At 34.5% G+C, this 17,301-nt stretch overlaps 2 protein-coding genes across 10 annotated transcripts in view; one reads left to right on the plus strand and one right to left on the minus strand.

Annotated features, from left to right (window-relative positions):
- LOC128680072 (dual specificity tyrosine-phosphorylation-regulated kinase 2) overlaps window positions 1-4,749 on the minus strand; it is a 141,864-nt gene extending 137,115 nt beyond the window's left edge. The window contains exon 1 of one of the 2 annotated variants that reach the window (XR_008405813.2): window positions 3,644-4,748. Coding sequence is in view for 1 of the 2 variants with exons in the window: in XM_053762818.2 (XP_053618793.1) it covers window positions 3,644-4,426 (783 nt within the window). In the remaining variant the exon portion in view is untranslated. Of the gene's footprint in view, window positions 1-3,643 lie in introns of both variants that reach the window. The other variant, XM_053762818.2, reaches the window with a different exon arrangement.
- Window positions 4,750-5,417: 668 nt separating this feature from the next.
- Dmtn (Dementin) overlaps window positions 5,418-17,301 on the plus strand; it is a 33,645-nt gene continuing 21,761 nt past the window's right edge. For 6 of the 8 annotated variants that reach the window (XM_053762808.2, XM_053762813.1, XM_053762815.1 and 3 more), the window contains exon 1: window positions 5,418-5,639. The gene's annotated coding sequence lies outside the window, so the exon portion shown is untranslated. Of the gene's footprint in view, window positions 5,640-8,069; window positions 8,088-17,301 lie in introns of those variants that run through there. The other 2 variants (XM_053762816.2, XM_053762809.1) reach the window with 2 other exon arrangements.

The raw sequence follows: 17,301 nt of genomic DNA on the forward strand, positions 1-17,301 counted from the left end.
TAGCGACGTAGTCACATTTCGAGAAAACAATAGAAAAGTTATAAATACCTGAAAATAACCGTTTTACAGACATCGGTGACATAATACAGATAAAACATCATAATAATAAAAGTCGACATATGTGAATAAGCGACTTTAAACTTTTTGGTATTCCTAGCGGTAATTTTATTTTTAAATCCAGTTATGGTAGTGCTTATTCTCGTTGCTATAAGTCTTAAGTATTTTTTTAATTTATGCGAATGGTAGGTGCAATGCACTTTAACTGTTGCGAGTTGTAATTTTAATGAATGTGTTTGTGTGTGTGTATAATAAAATACGAAAAAATAATCCAATTTTGGACGTATGCTGAGGACCTATGATATCATGGTTATAATTTCATATATTTATAAAATTATATATGGATAAGATAAGCTAAGATATATGTAATAGCGATATATTGACAAAAAAATAATTCCATTTTTGATTTTTTGTTCTATTTTGATACGTAAACGCTCATTGTTTAATACTACCATTAAATTGGCTATCAATAAACTCATGTGTTCCATTTATGTGAACCATATAAACCATATTAACTTACGGTTGAAACTCAAGGAGTCTCTTTCACATTTAAGACCACAGACGAGGACAGCTTGTGGTTCTACTAACCTTTTAGGCTAAATTACTTGTTCACCGTCCTTTTTTCATATACAGACCGAAAATAGTAAGGTCTCACGCAGGGATAAGGTAAATTAAAGTAAGTACAAAATATAAATCGTACTAAAAGTTCCGTTGAGAATAATAAGTATTTTTATCACTTTCCTGTAACATTCATAATTTGTACCTAGTTGTACAAGGAAATAAGTCATAATAAAAAGTATTGATTTTATTAATCACGTCATTTAAGGACACGAATATCAATTAAATGCTACAAATTTAAAACATATATCGCCAGAGATTGTCCCAGTACTTATTTTCCCAGTTTCTTCGTAAAAACTAAAATTAGCAACAACCTTATTCCACAGACATAAAGGTTTTTCTGGCCGGCTAAATTTGATTCTATGTGTGGTGATCTCTCCCTCTAGGGCTCCCAAAAGGTCTGAAATGATGATGTGATCTCTATGTGCGGCGTTTGGCCACAATCATGACCGATGTTTAGAGTAGCTATTAAAAGTGAAGCGGCGCAGTTAAAGTCGGACATTTGTCATTACTGATAACAGCGTTATCACTAACCTAAATATTAATGCAATACGTCTTTGGCCGTTTCGCGATTTGCTAAAAGATGTGGTTTGCAAAAAGTGAGAAGGACAAGTGCGGAGTGTTTTGATGTAATAATTCAAACATTATTTACCTCTTATCTTCTTGACAACCTTTGCCTAGGACTTTGCGTAATTTTCCATAAACTATATCAATCAAGGCTTCTAGGTCAAATTTTTTTGTAGGTAAGTAAAAAGAAATAAATAACTTCGGGCGGATTATTTGCACATATCATTAATGATTTTGTAGCACGATACTTACTATCGCCCTTTGTTCACTTTCCAATGATTTCAAGCAGTCTGTAGCACCTTGCCAACTTTTTGAAAACTTCCAATTTACCTATGAGATCCATTTGACGTTCGAAGAAAATAGTAACTGGTTGGTAAACTTATCTAAATTCTCATTGAAACCTTGAATTAGGTTCAGACATTTTTGAAAAGCGCAATTTATTTCTATGCAAATGGAACAGAACGGGATTGATTTGAAAAACATTTGAAATGGAATGGCTTTTGCGATATAATAGTTTTTTACGATGCCAAAATAAACTCAAACAAAAGCAGATTAACGACGTTCCAGTAATAGAAATAGTGTTTTGAAAACAAATTTCAAAAACGCTGTTGCCATATTTTTTATTGCCAGTACGGGGCATTTTATTATTTATTTATTTTAATGTAATAAGGCGGCAACTGAGCAAGCGGGTCATCTGATACCGCTGCCCAGAATTTTTCGATAAACTTTTTGTAGGTTTGCGATTGCGACCTCTAAATACGGGACAAATAAGTGCGGGCTGGTTATGCACAACAAAAATTCCGTGTACACCAGACGTATGGCCACACTAAAGACTAATCATGAACTTGTAGGTCAAGATGTGACCATAACTGGCTGAAGGTTTTGCTAGTTTTCTATTTTTTTAATTCAAAATCAGTCACGTGTAATTTTTTACACTACTTCGTGACGGGCTGTATGCCATGTACGTAAATCAGTCACAAATCGGCTAAAACAAACAGCTAGCTAATCCTAGACGTGGCACTTCAGGGTGTAACCGTAACATGAATATATAGAAAATTGTGGCGAAGACGTCTTGACGACGCGTCAACGTCATCTACGACCACTAAACGTCACACCACTTCCAACTTACTCTTCTGTGAATGCTGACTTGACTGCCCCAGTCACAAATATTGACGTAAATAGCTACTAATATCGCATGGCGCTGTCTCGTCGACTGAATGTATCGGGAAGTTCGAAAATAGAACGCTGTTCGTTCGGGTGAGCGACTCGCGAACGCATAGATAACGTTTTATCGTGACATCGCAGCTAGAAATGTAATAAAACTTATTATCGTTAGTTATAAAACGTGTCTTTTCGGTAACAATAAAGAAAAAAATGTCGCTACTATCTATAGTAGCGGTAAACAAACACACACAATATTGTAACCAATAATCATATGCTAAGTGGGTCGGTCATTGCCATTAATTCTAATCAAACTCACTGCAGTCTATTGATTTAGGTCCTTATCATAAAAAATAACAAGATACTTAATATTACCAGATAATTGTACATACATCCACAAAGCTAATCAAAACAGGCGTAATAAAAACCCACGGACTCTTCGATTTTTTTGTTAATTCTAAATTCTTCCAAGTTTTGAATTTAAATTTTTTTTGTTAGCTAGCTATATTTTGTAGTCAGCCAGTAACACAATTGATATTTATTCGAATTTTGACTTACAGAAAATTTAACTGGCACAAATACTATAATAATATATTTACAAATCTTTAAAATAATTATCGAAAATTAAAATTGTTACTTATGTATACGTATAGGTCCTATTTCATTTAAAATATGATGTGAAAATGTACCTGCCTGTGAAGTTCTATATTTTAAATAATTGATTTGATTTAGGTTTAAAAATATTTTAGCTTAAAGTATGGTTTAACATTTTTATAAACCAGAGGGTATTTAATTATTCAGGTAGTCTGGATCTGGTACGATAAAAAAAATAATATTATCTTTTGTTATCGAACGCGTGATGCTCATGGCGGGGTGTGGCCAGCTGATCGCCAGCCACGCACACAGCTGCAAATGTTTACGAAAAACATTGTTTATTGATTTTCATCCGGTTCCAAACTGTAGCACGGAACAGGTGTTTGGGAAAGGTTAGAATAATAATGATAGTCGTTAATCGTTATCAGAAAGTACCTACTTACACTAGGCACACACTATAAATTAACCGTCACTGGAATCTTTTTTGCTTGAAGGATTGAAGGTAAACCTATTTGTAGAGCAAGTGTTGTAGGAAAATAAGGATACAGGAAACGAAATTAATTGCTTACACCCGCATTTAGCTGCCAACAAGGTAAAAATAATAATAATAGCGTAATAGTAGCGTATTGTGCGTTGTCATACTAACCTTGATTCCGGAACGTCCCTGTTGCTTCAGCAACACATTCTCCGGCTTCATGTCGCAGTGAATGATCCTGTTCTTGTTCAAGGCGTGGAGACACTGCAGCAGACTGTGCGAGAACTTGCGGACCAGCTGCAGTGAGAACCCTTGGAACTTGTTCTTCTTTATCAGCTCATACAAATTTATCGACAACAGCTCGAAAGTGATGCACGTATGATTTCTGAACGTAAAAGAATCGAACATGTGTATTACGTTCATCGTATTATCTTTATCCTGCTCGCGGAGATGCTCCAGTATACGGATCTCCTCCTGCGCCTGGCGGTGGAAACGCTTCTCATTCCTCACCATTTTGAGAGCAACATTCTCACGTTTTTTGTGGTCGTACGCTTTCACCACTTGTCCGAAGCTGCCCTTGCCGATAACTTTGAGCACCTCGTATCTATAAGCTATGTGGTCGTGCGGTATGTGTATGTATGAACCCTGCTCGTTGTCGTACTCGCAATTGTTCGGGAAGCCCACGAGCCCGGGCCGTTTCTTAGCGTTCGCGCCTATGAAGTACACTTGGGGGTAGTCGAATATCTCGCGGTGCTCGTAAGGGGTGAGTTTGTTCATGTATAGCTTCATGACCTGTTCGGGGCTGGCGGCGGCGGCTGGCGGCCTCTTGTCGGGCGGCTGCGCGTTGCTGGCCGGCGGCGCGGGCGGGCCCGGCTCCAGCGGTGGCAGCGCCCCGTCCCGGAGCAAGGCGCGCCCGAACGCGTGCGCGCTCCCTAGAGGCATATCTCCGGTCATGGCCGTGCGGCCGCCGCCACCTCCACGCACTTCGGTCGCCGTGGCCGTACCGACCCACGCTCTTTCGCACACACCACTGCACCTCACTGCACTTGCACTCGACGACGGCGCCACTCTGGCACACTACACGACATTTCACATCGACCGGGAGGAGCGAGACCCACGCTTCCACTTATGCGGGCACATTCCGTCTCGGCAGCGATAGGATGGAGTCGCGGTCGCAGATGATACCGTGCGTCGCGAACGTGAAACGCAAACAAAGACCCCTTCCTTGCAGGCGACCCGACGACAAACCAGAGAGAAAATAGAAACGGCCGCCAGAGTCATTGAACCGCTCGTATCCGCGCTTTGCTCGCAAGTGCGAAAGAGAAAGATAAAACAAGTTGGAGGTCATTGATAACTGCCGCTAGGTGGCGCAGTTTTGTTAAAGGCATTATGAAAGACCTACTTCAAGTTTTTATTTACGTATCCCAATCCCAACTATCCAATAAAATTAATAAAATGATTGTTCTTTTTTAAGCAAGCTCACAAACAAAATCTCTACACAAAAACATAGTATAATATAATTTTTGCTTGCAACAACATTGTTTTTGTGGAAAATATCTATATACACAATATATACACAAAATACGTGATGGTTGAGGGGCAAGATATTATTTAGTGTTTTTTGACCATGTGTCATGTCATATAATTCTTCATTTTATTACTATAACGAAGTTATAGATTTTCTGTGCCTATGTATTTTTGTTGTTTGGTGAATATGAATAGGATAGGACAGACAGACACGGAATTAAGCTTGACATTCTTTTTCTGTAAAGTCAACTTAAAATGACCATTTAATTGAAAATAATGACTCTAAAAGTCATTGTTCGATAAAATCTAAATTAATTTTAATTTTTTAATGTGTATATGAACGCGACTTTAATTTAGGTCTTCCTCAATACTTACATATTGTCTATGGTCAAAATCATACAGAAGCGCCATCTATTGCATCTGATCGTAATGGGAAACTGAACTGAAATACAGTGCATTTTACCACCCGTCCCGCACGTCTTTTCTATTCCAATAATTTATGTCACATAATTCGCAATCATTTGATTAATTCAGTGCGTAATTCTTTTTGTGATAAAAATATGAACATAAAGACTGTTGTGTAACCTTAATCCATACAAACGTCAAGATAAAGTGGTGTTCTAGATCCAGAATTAAATTTGTAAGTCAAGTGTTTTTTATATCAAACATTGTAATTTCTATTACGGTTTAAATTCTTTAAAAAAATACTCTGGCCAGTAACATAAAATCATTGTGTAATTTGCTTGTTTATTTAACTACGTTGTATAAAGCCGGGAATCTTTTTTCATTTCCAAAAATAAAAACTGAATTCTTTCACATCTTATAATTCTAATAGCGCTCCAATAACTTTATGTAAGTACTAATTTCACTATCAGCAGTATCTACGTGATATTATGCGAACAATAGCCGATACGTCATGACACGATACATGACATGAACCTTTCAAGGCAGTGTAGGGCACTTATGGTGGACTGCTTTATAATGTATATTATACCCACTTCCTTGTGTGATCGTCTACCCAAGGCCTGTATGCGTGATTTGCGTGTTATTTGGCGGGTTGCCAGTGCATCAATACTGGTTATTAGTGCATTCAAGTCTGGCAAAAAAATACAAAGTGCCTATTTAGATCCTTTGTTTATTTTTTATATTGAATGAGTCACTTGTCTGGTTCATGTTGAGGAGGTAATTTATAATCTGTATGAACCACAGTCTAGTGACTCATAAGATAACATAAGCATTTGTAGTAAACAATAGTGTAAAAGTTGGTAGATACAATAAAATTGAAGTTAAACAAAGTTATTTATGATGTGAAATTGTTCATATAGGAATATTGCTCTGAAAGTAAGTTAATTGGATGTTTAGCTCAAATATCAAGGCTGTGAAACAAGGAAAGATTCTAATCAAAAGTTTCTCTCATTCTTCTAGTTCCCAGTTGCATTTGTAGCTGTAATATCCCAAAATCACATATCAGTGTAAAGAAACCTTTCAACATTGAAGGTTCGGCTGGGATTTTATTATTATGTATTTTTCCTGTTGTGAGTGGAAATCTTAATGCTAGCTATCTAGCAGGAAACAAGTGTCACTATGTTAGGATCAATTTACTCTGGTTAGTTCAACATTATCTTCCAAAATGATACAAAATGCACAATTCAATTAAAACCGATTTTAAGTAGGTACAATTTCCGAAAGGCAGATCAAGTGTCGCTATTCTCTTTTTTAGTTGTCTGTGTTCAGTGCAAGTCATTCAAGTGTCAAGTCATTGTTACATTAAAATGGAAGTTTCCATTACAGGTTTTCATCCTGATAACATAAAATTATAAGAGCTAAAAATGGTGCTAGTCTAGTATTAAATCCAGATGTCTAATACAACCATAGAATCAAGTGGTATAGAGTTGCTTGTAATTGTCCTACAATTTACTTAATTTCAGTTTGTTCAAGGATGCTGTGTTGATGCTAAGTAGTTATCTCATTATCGTTATGTAAAACTTGTCATAGAATTATTTGACTTCTAAGTATCTTTTATCAAGGACATGTTACAGAGAATAAATAAATATATTATACTTATAAGGACAAATCACACAAACTGTTTTTTTGACATATGTATCTCTATATTATGACATTATTACGTACGTTTTGTACATTTAGCTTTTTATTTATATATATATTTTGTGTGACAATTTTCAATAATTTTATTGGAAATACATATTTTATTTTATTTATTTATTCAAATTTTGACATTTTTAATAATGATGTAAATTCATCCTCCTAATTTTTAATATATATCTAAGACCTATATTTATTAATTGACGTCCTTGGAGAAAAGGCTGCGGTGAAGTTTGTTGCGCCGCTTCTTCTTCACTTGTGCTTTGGAAGCCGGCAGTAGACTTAGTTTAAGTAATTTTTTTGACGTCAATAAGTGATGTATATCATCCTAAATTGCATAAAGAATTTTAAATTTGAATTTGAATTCTATAGGTGTGTCTGGTCAATAAAAAAACATTTTCCATCTTGACCAGGGATCAAACCTCCTCCAGTATAGTAAAATCTATGAAACATAGGTACCTACTCTGAAATCCTAAGTAGGCACAATAAATGATTATGGTGATCTACATGAGTTAAAGTTAAACTGTCAGATTGAATGCTGCCATTTGTTGGTATATTTAGCTAGGGATTTTTCTTAACTACGTTTCAAACTACTTTTTATAACACAAAATTAATCAAAAATTGAAGTGTAAATTTATATTAGTTAGAGTTAGATAATATTGTCTTAAAGTAGATATCTACTTTTATGTTGTAAAGATATTTATGTCTATAATATAATGCATTCTTGTAATTCTCTGATTACATACATACATGATTGAGTACATATAGGCTTTGTGATTATGGATGGCAGATAAGATAATTTTGTAATTCTAGTAACTGATATTATTTTTGATTGACCAAATTTTATTAAAAGCAGTTCCACCAGCTATATAGCCAGTTACTTAATGTGAAGGTGATAAAACCATAGACATTCTTTAAAAAATCATAGTGAGTGAGAGTCATAGAGAGTTGCATCCATGTTCTGCTTGCAAGGAAATTTGTGAATGTAGGTACTATGTTCTTCTGGCTTACAAGTTACACTATCAGCTAAAATAAAAAAAATGTGTATGTTTTAAATAACATACTTGCAAAAATGACAGGATAATATGTATTTTCTTTCCACATCAGTAGTTTCCTTTTGATAATATTTTATTTAATTAAAATAGAAAGAGAAAGGTATATTGATGTTTGGACCAGTGATTTTAAAATGTTCTTTATGCTTGTGTGGTTGGTGGCGGAACATTTCTCTGTTATCACAATAAAAAACAGTTACTCCAATGATAGGTATCGTCATAATGTTTTAAATGTACGTAAATTTGATAAAATAAGAAATATTTAAATACTTTACATAATACAGAGAATTCTAGGAGGTAAAATATGTCATAGTCTGTCTAGACATGTTTTTTGCGTACATTTTGATAAAAATGTTATTTATTGTACGTTACGACGACGGGTCGGTGTCTTATGTTATGTATTACTACTACACTTCTAAATATTAGGTGGCCCTTAGTACAAATTTGTTAAAATAGGTTTAAAATATACATACCTACTAAGCTAAATAAACTATATATTGTACTAAACAAACAGCAAAGCCAAAAGTCTATTGGTGTCTTCCACATTATTTATCATCTATATCGTCCGACCATCTTGTTCTGGGGCAGCCTCTTTTTCGTTGCCAGCCGGTAGAGACTTATTCTGTGGCTATTTTAGCCCACTTTAGCCTAAAGGTGGGCATCAGTCATTAAGTAAAACAAATGTCAAAGTCTGAAGCTATTTCCGCGAAGCCTGACAATGTCGCCATATACACACGGATCCAGTGAAACGGGACCCGTCTGCCGTATGAATTTGTTATGCACTGGCGACTGGCGCGACTTTTCTGACTTTCCCAGAACTTCAGAATTGACCAAACAACACATAAACGTAAACATTAATAATAACAATTCAATAAATTAATAAATATGTTTTTAGAAAATGTATTTTTTGTTATTACATGAAATAAATTTAAATAATTACTTATTTAATTACTATATAATGTATTATAAAAAATAAAAATACATTTTCTAAAAGACATATTTATTCATATGTTTAATATGAATAAATAAGTTTTAAAAAAATGTATTTTTTGTTATTACATGAAATAAAATTGAATAATTACTTATTATTTACTGAATTGTTATGATTAATATTAATGATTAACGATATTATGTATTAATAAATATGTTTTATATTTATTAATACATAATATCGTGCTGTGATATCCGTGTTATCCCAAACTGTACCAGGCTAATGAGTATGACTACAAATGTCCTAAAAACTGTCCAAAACAGCGAAATGAAATAAAATTGTCTAGTCCAGTTGGCTTCACAATAGGCTACCGGAATTGCTGGCAGGAAAAGTGCAATTATTTCGAGCAAATGCAGTATAACTATTATTATAAACGCTAGGATAGGTCCGGTTTATAAGCACTATGCACTGTTGTGGAACTGTCTCTAACGTTTAATTCTGTAATTAATTTTAAATATAGAATGAAAGAGTCTACTTTCTTTCTTCTATTTTAACTGAATCTTACTCTAGCCGTTAATACAACTAGTAGTTCCAACGGTTGAATTAGTGAGACTGTTTAGCCCCAGTAGTTAAACGTTTTTAAAATCTTTTACTGAAATATCATATAGGTATCTTCGAACGAATCTTCCCAGAGTTACGTCGTTATTATGAGCTATATCTAACCAAAAAATGCATTATCCGAGCAAATAAAACAACCTGTCTATTCTTTGGTGACGACTACTTCTCTTCATAGTCGTATTCCTCATGACTGAGGGTAGTGGTCATTAAATGGAATGAAACACACGTAACGACTTACTTGGCATTATTAATGGAGTGGTTTGCCATTGCCTTCTCCATTTCACACACAAGTTAATAATAATCAACCAGTGTGCTAAGCAGGTTTCCTCACGATGTTTTTCCTTCACCGGAAGCAAGTGGTGATCTATAAAAACTACTATACATGAGTCAGATTGGTATACCAACTCATGTGGCATGAGTAGGATTCGAACCTGGGATCTTTCGATCCTCAGGCGGGGGTCTTAACTTAACCATTAGGTACACCACCACCGTTTCCGACGACTACCGCGTTACTGTAAAAAAGTTAAGAGCAGAGTGCAGTAGAACCGGTCAACTAGTGCAACTGAGTTTCCTTACAATAAAGTAAATAGTTTTTATTAGACATTTACATAAACCCCACAAGCGGAAATTTCAAATGTCTTTGTTTTTCACTGACTTGCTAATTTTGTTGGGCAGGTATTACGGACATGCATATTTAGAGATTCTACATTGCCTGAGAGGAAAAAATTTAAACACATGATTCATCACAACATTTAAAGACAAAGGTTTTCTCATTTATGTGTTTGTTTCTAGACTATACAATATAAGTTTTATATGTGTTGCACATTCATATTTTATTTGAATTCATAAAATTCCTTCCTATCTGGACTGGACTTTAGAGCTTAGTCACGTGAAAAGCCAGGTGTTCAGTTAGGCAATGCTGTGATATTAATTGCCGCAGTAATAACTGTTTGAGCTGAATTATATTGCAATCTTGCATCTTGTCTATACAAGTCCTTGGTTAGTAGGTTGTATGCCGTTACCAAATCCTAACTTATGTTATTTTGTCATTGCTTTTGATTGATTGTTTTTATCAATGCTATTTTTATATGAATGTGCTCCCCAAGGAACCTACTAAAATATCGCCCAGTAGTTTAGTTTCGGCTCTACGTGTTCTGTCATGCAGCTATTGAAGAGTTATATTATTGATTGATTTGCCATTGATGTGGTTCTTCTTACGTTATACAATAAACAAGGTGATAATATACATATGCGAACAAAGAGTGTTGGATGCAGCCACGCGCACATCACAGGACGTAGGTACAACGTTCTGTGATGGAACTCTTGGCCAAAGCTCAGTATGATGAGGACTAGCCAAACACTGGTGTATTTCCATGTACCTTCTGCTACTTCTTAATTTATGTTCTTAATGCGACAAATTTGTCATAAACCAGAGTTAGACCTTGGTACCAAGGTCACCTGCATGGTTCTGATAGGACTGAGGTATTCTAATCTATTTTTACCGACAAACAGTAATGCTTGCATTTGCAATAAACAAATTTTGTTTTGGTTTTGTTCCGGTTTGAAGGGTGAGAGAGACAGTATAATTACAAGGCAATGTGGTAAAAGATCCTAGGCCACAAAGTAGACAATGTGCGTGTGACACCCCTAGTGTTGCAGGCGTTGATAGGCTGTGGTGGCCACTTACCATCAGTTGAAGCGCTTGCCTGTTTGCCGGTTTGTTAGTATAAAAAAACCTAATATGCTCTTTCCGTAAAGCCACGTCATTACAGTGGACAATGCACTTTCGTCGGACAATGACGATATTGGTTATCGTTCCGCTTTCTGGCGTCCGCTTCCGCTGTATGCTGTCTAAAATGTTCTTGCTGTTTCTTAATAGGTATAAAGGTTTTGTTTGGTGGGTTTAGAAATCTAGGAATGTATAATAATATATATTAATAGCTACGCTGATTTTTTTTATTGTTTTGGGACTTATATACAGCATAATCTTAATATTATTGAAAATTCCAATACCAACTGATAATAAATATACGAAAGTGAGTTGTTGGTTCCTTTCCATTTCTGTTGCAAATTATAAGTCTAGAGTATGACAAGCATTTTTATTTAGTTCCTTATTACAGTAGCCTTAAGTCGAATTTGCTATAAAGCTTAGATAAGCCTTGTGGTTTGAAAGATCTAAATAGCTTACAGCCCATAATAGAGTGTAACAGGCCGTGAATATTTTACTAGTATAGCCTACTGGTTCGTTCAATTTGTTCGATTGTCCGTTCTTTAAAATCTTTTAGCCCCCATTTGTGTTATATATGATCTTTTATGACATTATTACAATACAAATTATATTCATACTAGCAACTTATTCATACCAGCAACTAAGGTGGAAGTTAACTATGCCAAATATTATTACTGTGACCATGCCATAAGTTAATAACTAGCAAGTAATTTAAACATATGTACACTTAGGTTATACCACTTATTAGTGAGTAGGTAGATAATACAATCTGCACTGCACTGAATTGGGCTGTATTTATACCATTTTATTAAGGTACACTTACAGTGTTCACATATATGTATTTATATCATTATATTATAATATTTCATAACTACTGGACGGATATAACCTGGAATAACACATAGGGTACTTTTTATCCCAAAATTCCCACGGAAGCGAAGCCCTGGGGCGCAGCTAGTGTATAATATTCTATATTAGGTACAGTAACATATAGTTGTATTGTTTTAATGTGTGGGTTGTTTTACAAGCTTATTCGTCAAACATAAGTCGTTTAAAATACAATATACAATTACGATACAAATTAATGTAACCATTCGGTTAATATTATAATTCTTCAAATCATCTAACGAACAATGGTACAATGCAGTGGTTTGATCTTAATCATTAATATCGTGACTGACACACATAAATTATCCGCATTATAAAAACATATGCAAATTCTCACAGCCTTAGTAGAATTTTTTTCAATTCCGCACAGTTATAATACCTACATGCATATTAATTTTATTGTTTTTTATTATATGGTCCATTTTGCAAAGCCCACGTCCTTCAGACCGTTGAACTCACAGTCAATTAGTATTATTTTTAGGATTGCCATAATTTTCAGTAACATTGTCAGGTACATTGGGTAGGAACGATGGAGTATTTTTGAATGAACTTTTTTTAGGCCTTTTTGGGGCCGATAATTTTTTCAAATTATTCGTTTTAGTCCAGATCGTATAGACGTAATACAGGACTAATGGTCAAATATGGTGACAGTCAGTCCCATACATGGCAACCCTAATTCATTACTCATATATCGACCATCGTCATAGCGTGATCGCCCGCCATTTTGATATCTAGGTCATGAACCGGGTAACGATAATCCAATGATCCTCTCATTCTGAGGGAGCTGATGACTCATTTGATTGGATTTTGTATATTTCTCTCAACTACTTTAGCGAGACACACAAACAGACAGAGCAAACACACTTTTTTTTTGATTCGATTAATGTGCTGTCAAAATTTTTAGATCAGATTCAGATAAAAATAAATAATTGCGTGGTGATTTGTCAACGGAGCTCCGTTGAAAAATCACCTGAAGTCTTATGACTTTTAACCACAGCTCTTATGGAATTCTATTTCCATTATGCAGTTTTTCTAATTACGAGTAGATGCGGAAGAACAACTTTGTTCTTACAGTAAAGTACTTTATTTTGACATTAAACACCAAATTGACCATTGACAGTGACACCCAATCATTTCAGTAATCTGGTTCGCGAACTCTGTATGCAAATGATTGGTTGGATGCGTATTCGGTTCTTCCAAATGGCATGGCCATTTGATCATTGCCATTTTATAAAATTATCGAGCGGGTTACTTTATTGTCGGACAGACAATGCTTTTAATCATAGACTATTGTAACATGCATAAGTAACCGATTTTCTGTAAGTGAAATGTAAAATTTACTTTTGAAAATTACAGTTCTTTGACTATTACAGTTTGTCCACTAGATCCACTTAATTGATCAATCCCTCTGGGGATTCTAGGCAATTCATTTCTTTGCATTTAAAAAATCCAGCATTTTATTTGTAATATGGAATTTTAGAGAAAGAGTCTGTGAAAAACTCTCGGTTTTAGTGAAACCGAGCTAGTGTTTTCAAACCAAATTGAATGAATTGGCCAGTAGAAATTGCTTTTGTAGCTGGTTTCAAAGACATCCAACTGAAGTACAGAACAGAAATCTAAACGAAATACATATATTGTGTTTACACAAATTAATAAACTTCTTTCTATAATTTCGGCTTGATATTAGTGCAAAAATAATCCAATGTAACATACAGATAAAATATGTCTTTATTCCTTACGAGATAGACAGAGCCATTAACATACAGAGTTAGTCTACTAAGTACTTGAACATTGAAATAGGCCATTACGGACACTTTTTCAAGACAGTTGTATCCTGTCTTTGTATCCTTCAATTATGCGTCATCGTACATCACATCCCAAGAAAGCATAATGGCAACAGAGTATTAACAGTTATTAGCGAATCATACGCAAGTGCTCACAAGTACAGTTATTTTTGCACATTGATTTAGTTCGTTGTGCCGACTTCGTGCATTTACTCGTATCTCGTATATAAAGATGCTTTCCTTTCACCTCGGGTCTTGTTGTAAAAGCAGCGTGTGACGCATACATGTGACATCTTTGTTAATTTAGTAAAAACATTTTTAAAGTTAAGTATATTCTAAAATATTTGATGAACTGAAATCGAGATTTTGTTGAGAGCCCTGTTAAATAAAAAGTACTCAAATAGTAACTTGTAGACATGCCTGCTTATTTTTTCTAATGACGTTGGCGTTTATAACACTTTAATGACTACTATAATAACACACACATCATTTTCTTTTTTTATCGATATTTTTTATATATAATGTCTCGAGGCCATACAATACACATTATCAAATCAGTGAATTTCTCTACTTTTTATTTCCCTTCCGCCCCCTACAGTGAATAATTTTCTATAGTTTTTCCCGACTAGGAGGGTGGGATTCCGTGTCTTCCAACCAAAATAAATTTATTATTTTAACTAAAATAAGTTTAGAAAGAGTCCATTATTTCATTAAAACTTATAACATTACATACATAATCTCTGTCTAATAGATATACAAGGTGCATATACGCAATACAAAACATATTTTGTGTTGCAATGGCAGTGTCCAAGATGTGTGAAGTGACGGTGGGGGACATATGAGTTAGCTAACACATTGTGACTTAGTACATACTATTCTTTTATTTTATCGACCATTACATTCATGTAGGTACAAGGTTCAAAATAGTCGTGAGGTGACGATAATTTGAAATTATAATTAGTCTTCTAATTTCTGTGGTTACGTACAATACACGTTACCCATTGCGTATTAGGATTTAAATCACAAATTTGAAATACAAATTGAGTGTATAATAAGTTACTGTACGTACGTGACTAGCCAGTTAAGTTTTTTGTTAGGTTAATAATATAATTATGAATAACAATAATTTTCTTAGATTTCTTCTTTTCGATGTAAAACTTTAAAAAATAAAGGTTGTGCGGTTTGTGCAGGAAATAGTCTTGGTTGAAATATGGATAATTTGTAACGATAATGAATCATTATTACCATATCATGTTAATATTGACATTTTTCAATGAAATCATAAATTAAATAAATAAAATCAAAAATTTCAATAATATGTTAAATAATCATAATACTGTATAGATACTCTGGCGCGTGTATTAAACCATACAGACAAATTACAGTCAATTTATTTGGTTGTTATTGTTATTGAAACTCAAACCATGCTGTCTATGTGATCATCAAATGTATTTTTCCGCATTATCTAAAATGCTATTATTATCACGCTCATTTGGACACATTAGGGCTTTAAAATTAAATTAGCGTTATTACAACTTAGTAGTTCGCGCGTACGATGAACTAATCAACAACGGTAACTGTTATATATCATTAGAATGTCTGTTAAAAACCACCATTGTTACGAAATAATCGTATATTGGTTATTTCACGACTGTTATGAAGATGAAATATCGCGAGGAATTGAGAACCCTCCCTATGCGCTTTTTTTAAGTCGGTTAAAAAGTAATCAAGGCGACTTTATCACGTGTATGCATGTTGGATGGCACGCATGAAAGAACAGTGGAATTCATTGTAATCGTGAGTATAATAAAAAATATTTAATCAAATTGACTTCTAGTAATTAGGCTCTGCACTGGATTTCGTTAAGAGTAAATCATCATCATTTCATTATTGTCATTACGTCTAAGGAAGCTAAATCCGATTCGTTAATTACTTTGCATTTAGACAGAATTATTATAATGATTTTTATTATTCAGGACGCGAAGAAACCTTTTTTTAAGTTTTTTTTTTATGCTAATAACTTTATATATTTCGTATCCAATGCTAAGTGCAAATCTAAAATCATTATTCCGAAATTCAACAGCAGAAATTCGTTAAAACTTGGTCTACTATACTAATAAAATTTTAATTAACATTTGTATTACAATTGTCAATTTGACATGCAGTATCAGAAATGCATTGTTCCAAATAAACAATGCAATTTACGATCAATAATCCATCAATCGTTACATATTAGTAATTATAAGTTTAAATTATAACGTGCACAGGAAATTGGGACCAAACAGAGCTGAGTCACAGCCTTACTTCCATTTATTGATAACCCGTCCCGACGAGAGTTGTCTGGATGTGGTGAACCGGGGAAGATTGGACCGATTACGCAACTTGGTCGGGTTATCTGAATGTTTGACCTAAGTTTACATGCTAAGGGTCAGATGAAACAAAGTGGGTTAAATTATGGTGGAAACTATAGGTATCTTGAATCTGTATAGCATGAATATAATAATCTTTTATTTATGTAACTATTTATTCATTGGTATTAATTCATTTTTACCTTAGAAGTTACCCAAAATTAGCGGCGACTAAGAAGTAGTAACGCGGACCCTGGGCTCCGACGCTCAGCGACTGAGGAAGAAACCGGGAAAACACTCAGATCAGAGAGGAGTGCCCGTAACCAAGCCTATTTAACCAACCCTTATAATAAAACATCACGCGAATATTGGACGACATCTTAATTTTTAATACGTTATTTTAGTTTCTCAATAGAACTGCGCTGCATTGGAATCGTTCCGTAAAAGTAGATGGTAGGCCTACAGACAGAACCATTGAATCATTTCTTTTTTTACCATTTTGCAAATTTGTGTAATACTTAACTTACCCTTTCGCCGTCATGAGATAAAATCTGGAAACCCCACATTAACCCAGATCGGAAGATTGCTCCGGCTAATGCCGTAAACGCTCGCTAACAATTTGGCTGTGGATATTAACCAATAAAAATGATAATTTGCAATGTTTAAGCTTTGTTAGTTGCGTTGCAGTGGTAGTGTAATGGTCAAGGTCTTTGGATCAAAAAGTCCCAGGTTCGAATCCTACTCGTGCCACATGAGTTTGTATACCAATCTGACTCATGTATAGTAGTTTTCATCGACCAAAGAAAACATCGTAAGGAAACCTGCACACTGGTTGATTATTATTAACTT

Source organism: Plodia interpunctella, chromosome 23 (assembly GCF_027563975.2).
Source record: "Plodia interpunctella isolate USDA-ARS_2022_Savannah chromosome 23, ilPloInte3.2, whole genome shotgun sequence".
In the NCBI taxonomy this organism is placed as follows: Eukaryota; Metazoa; Arthropoda; class Insecta; order Lepidoptera; family Pyralidae; genus Plodia; species Plodia interpunctella.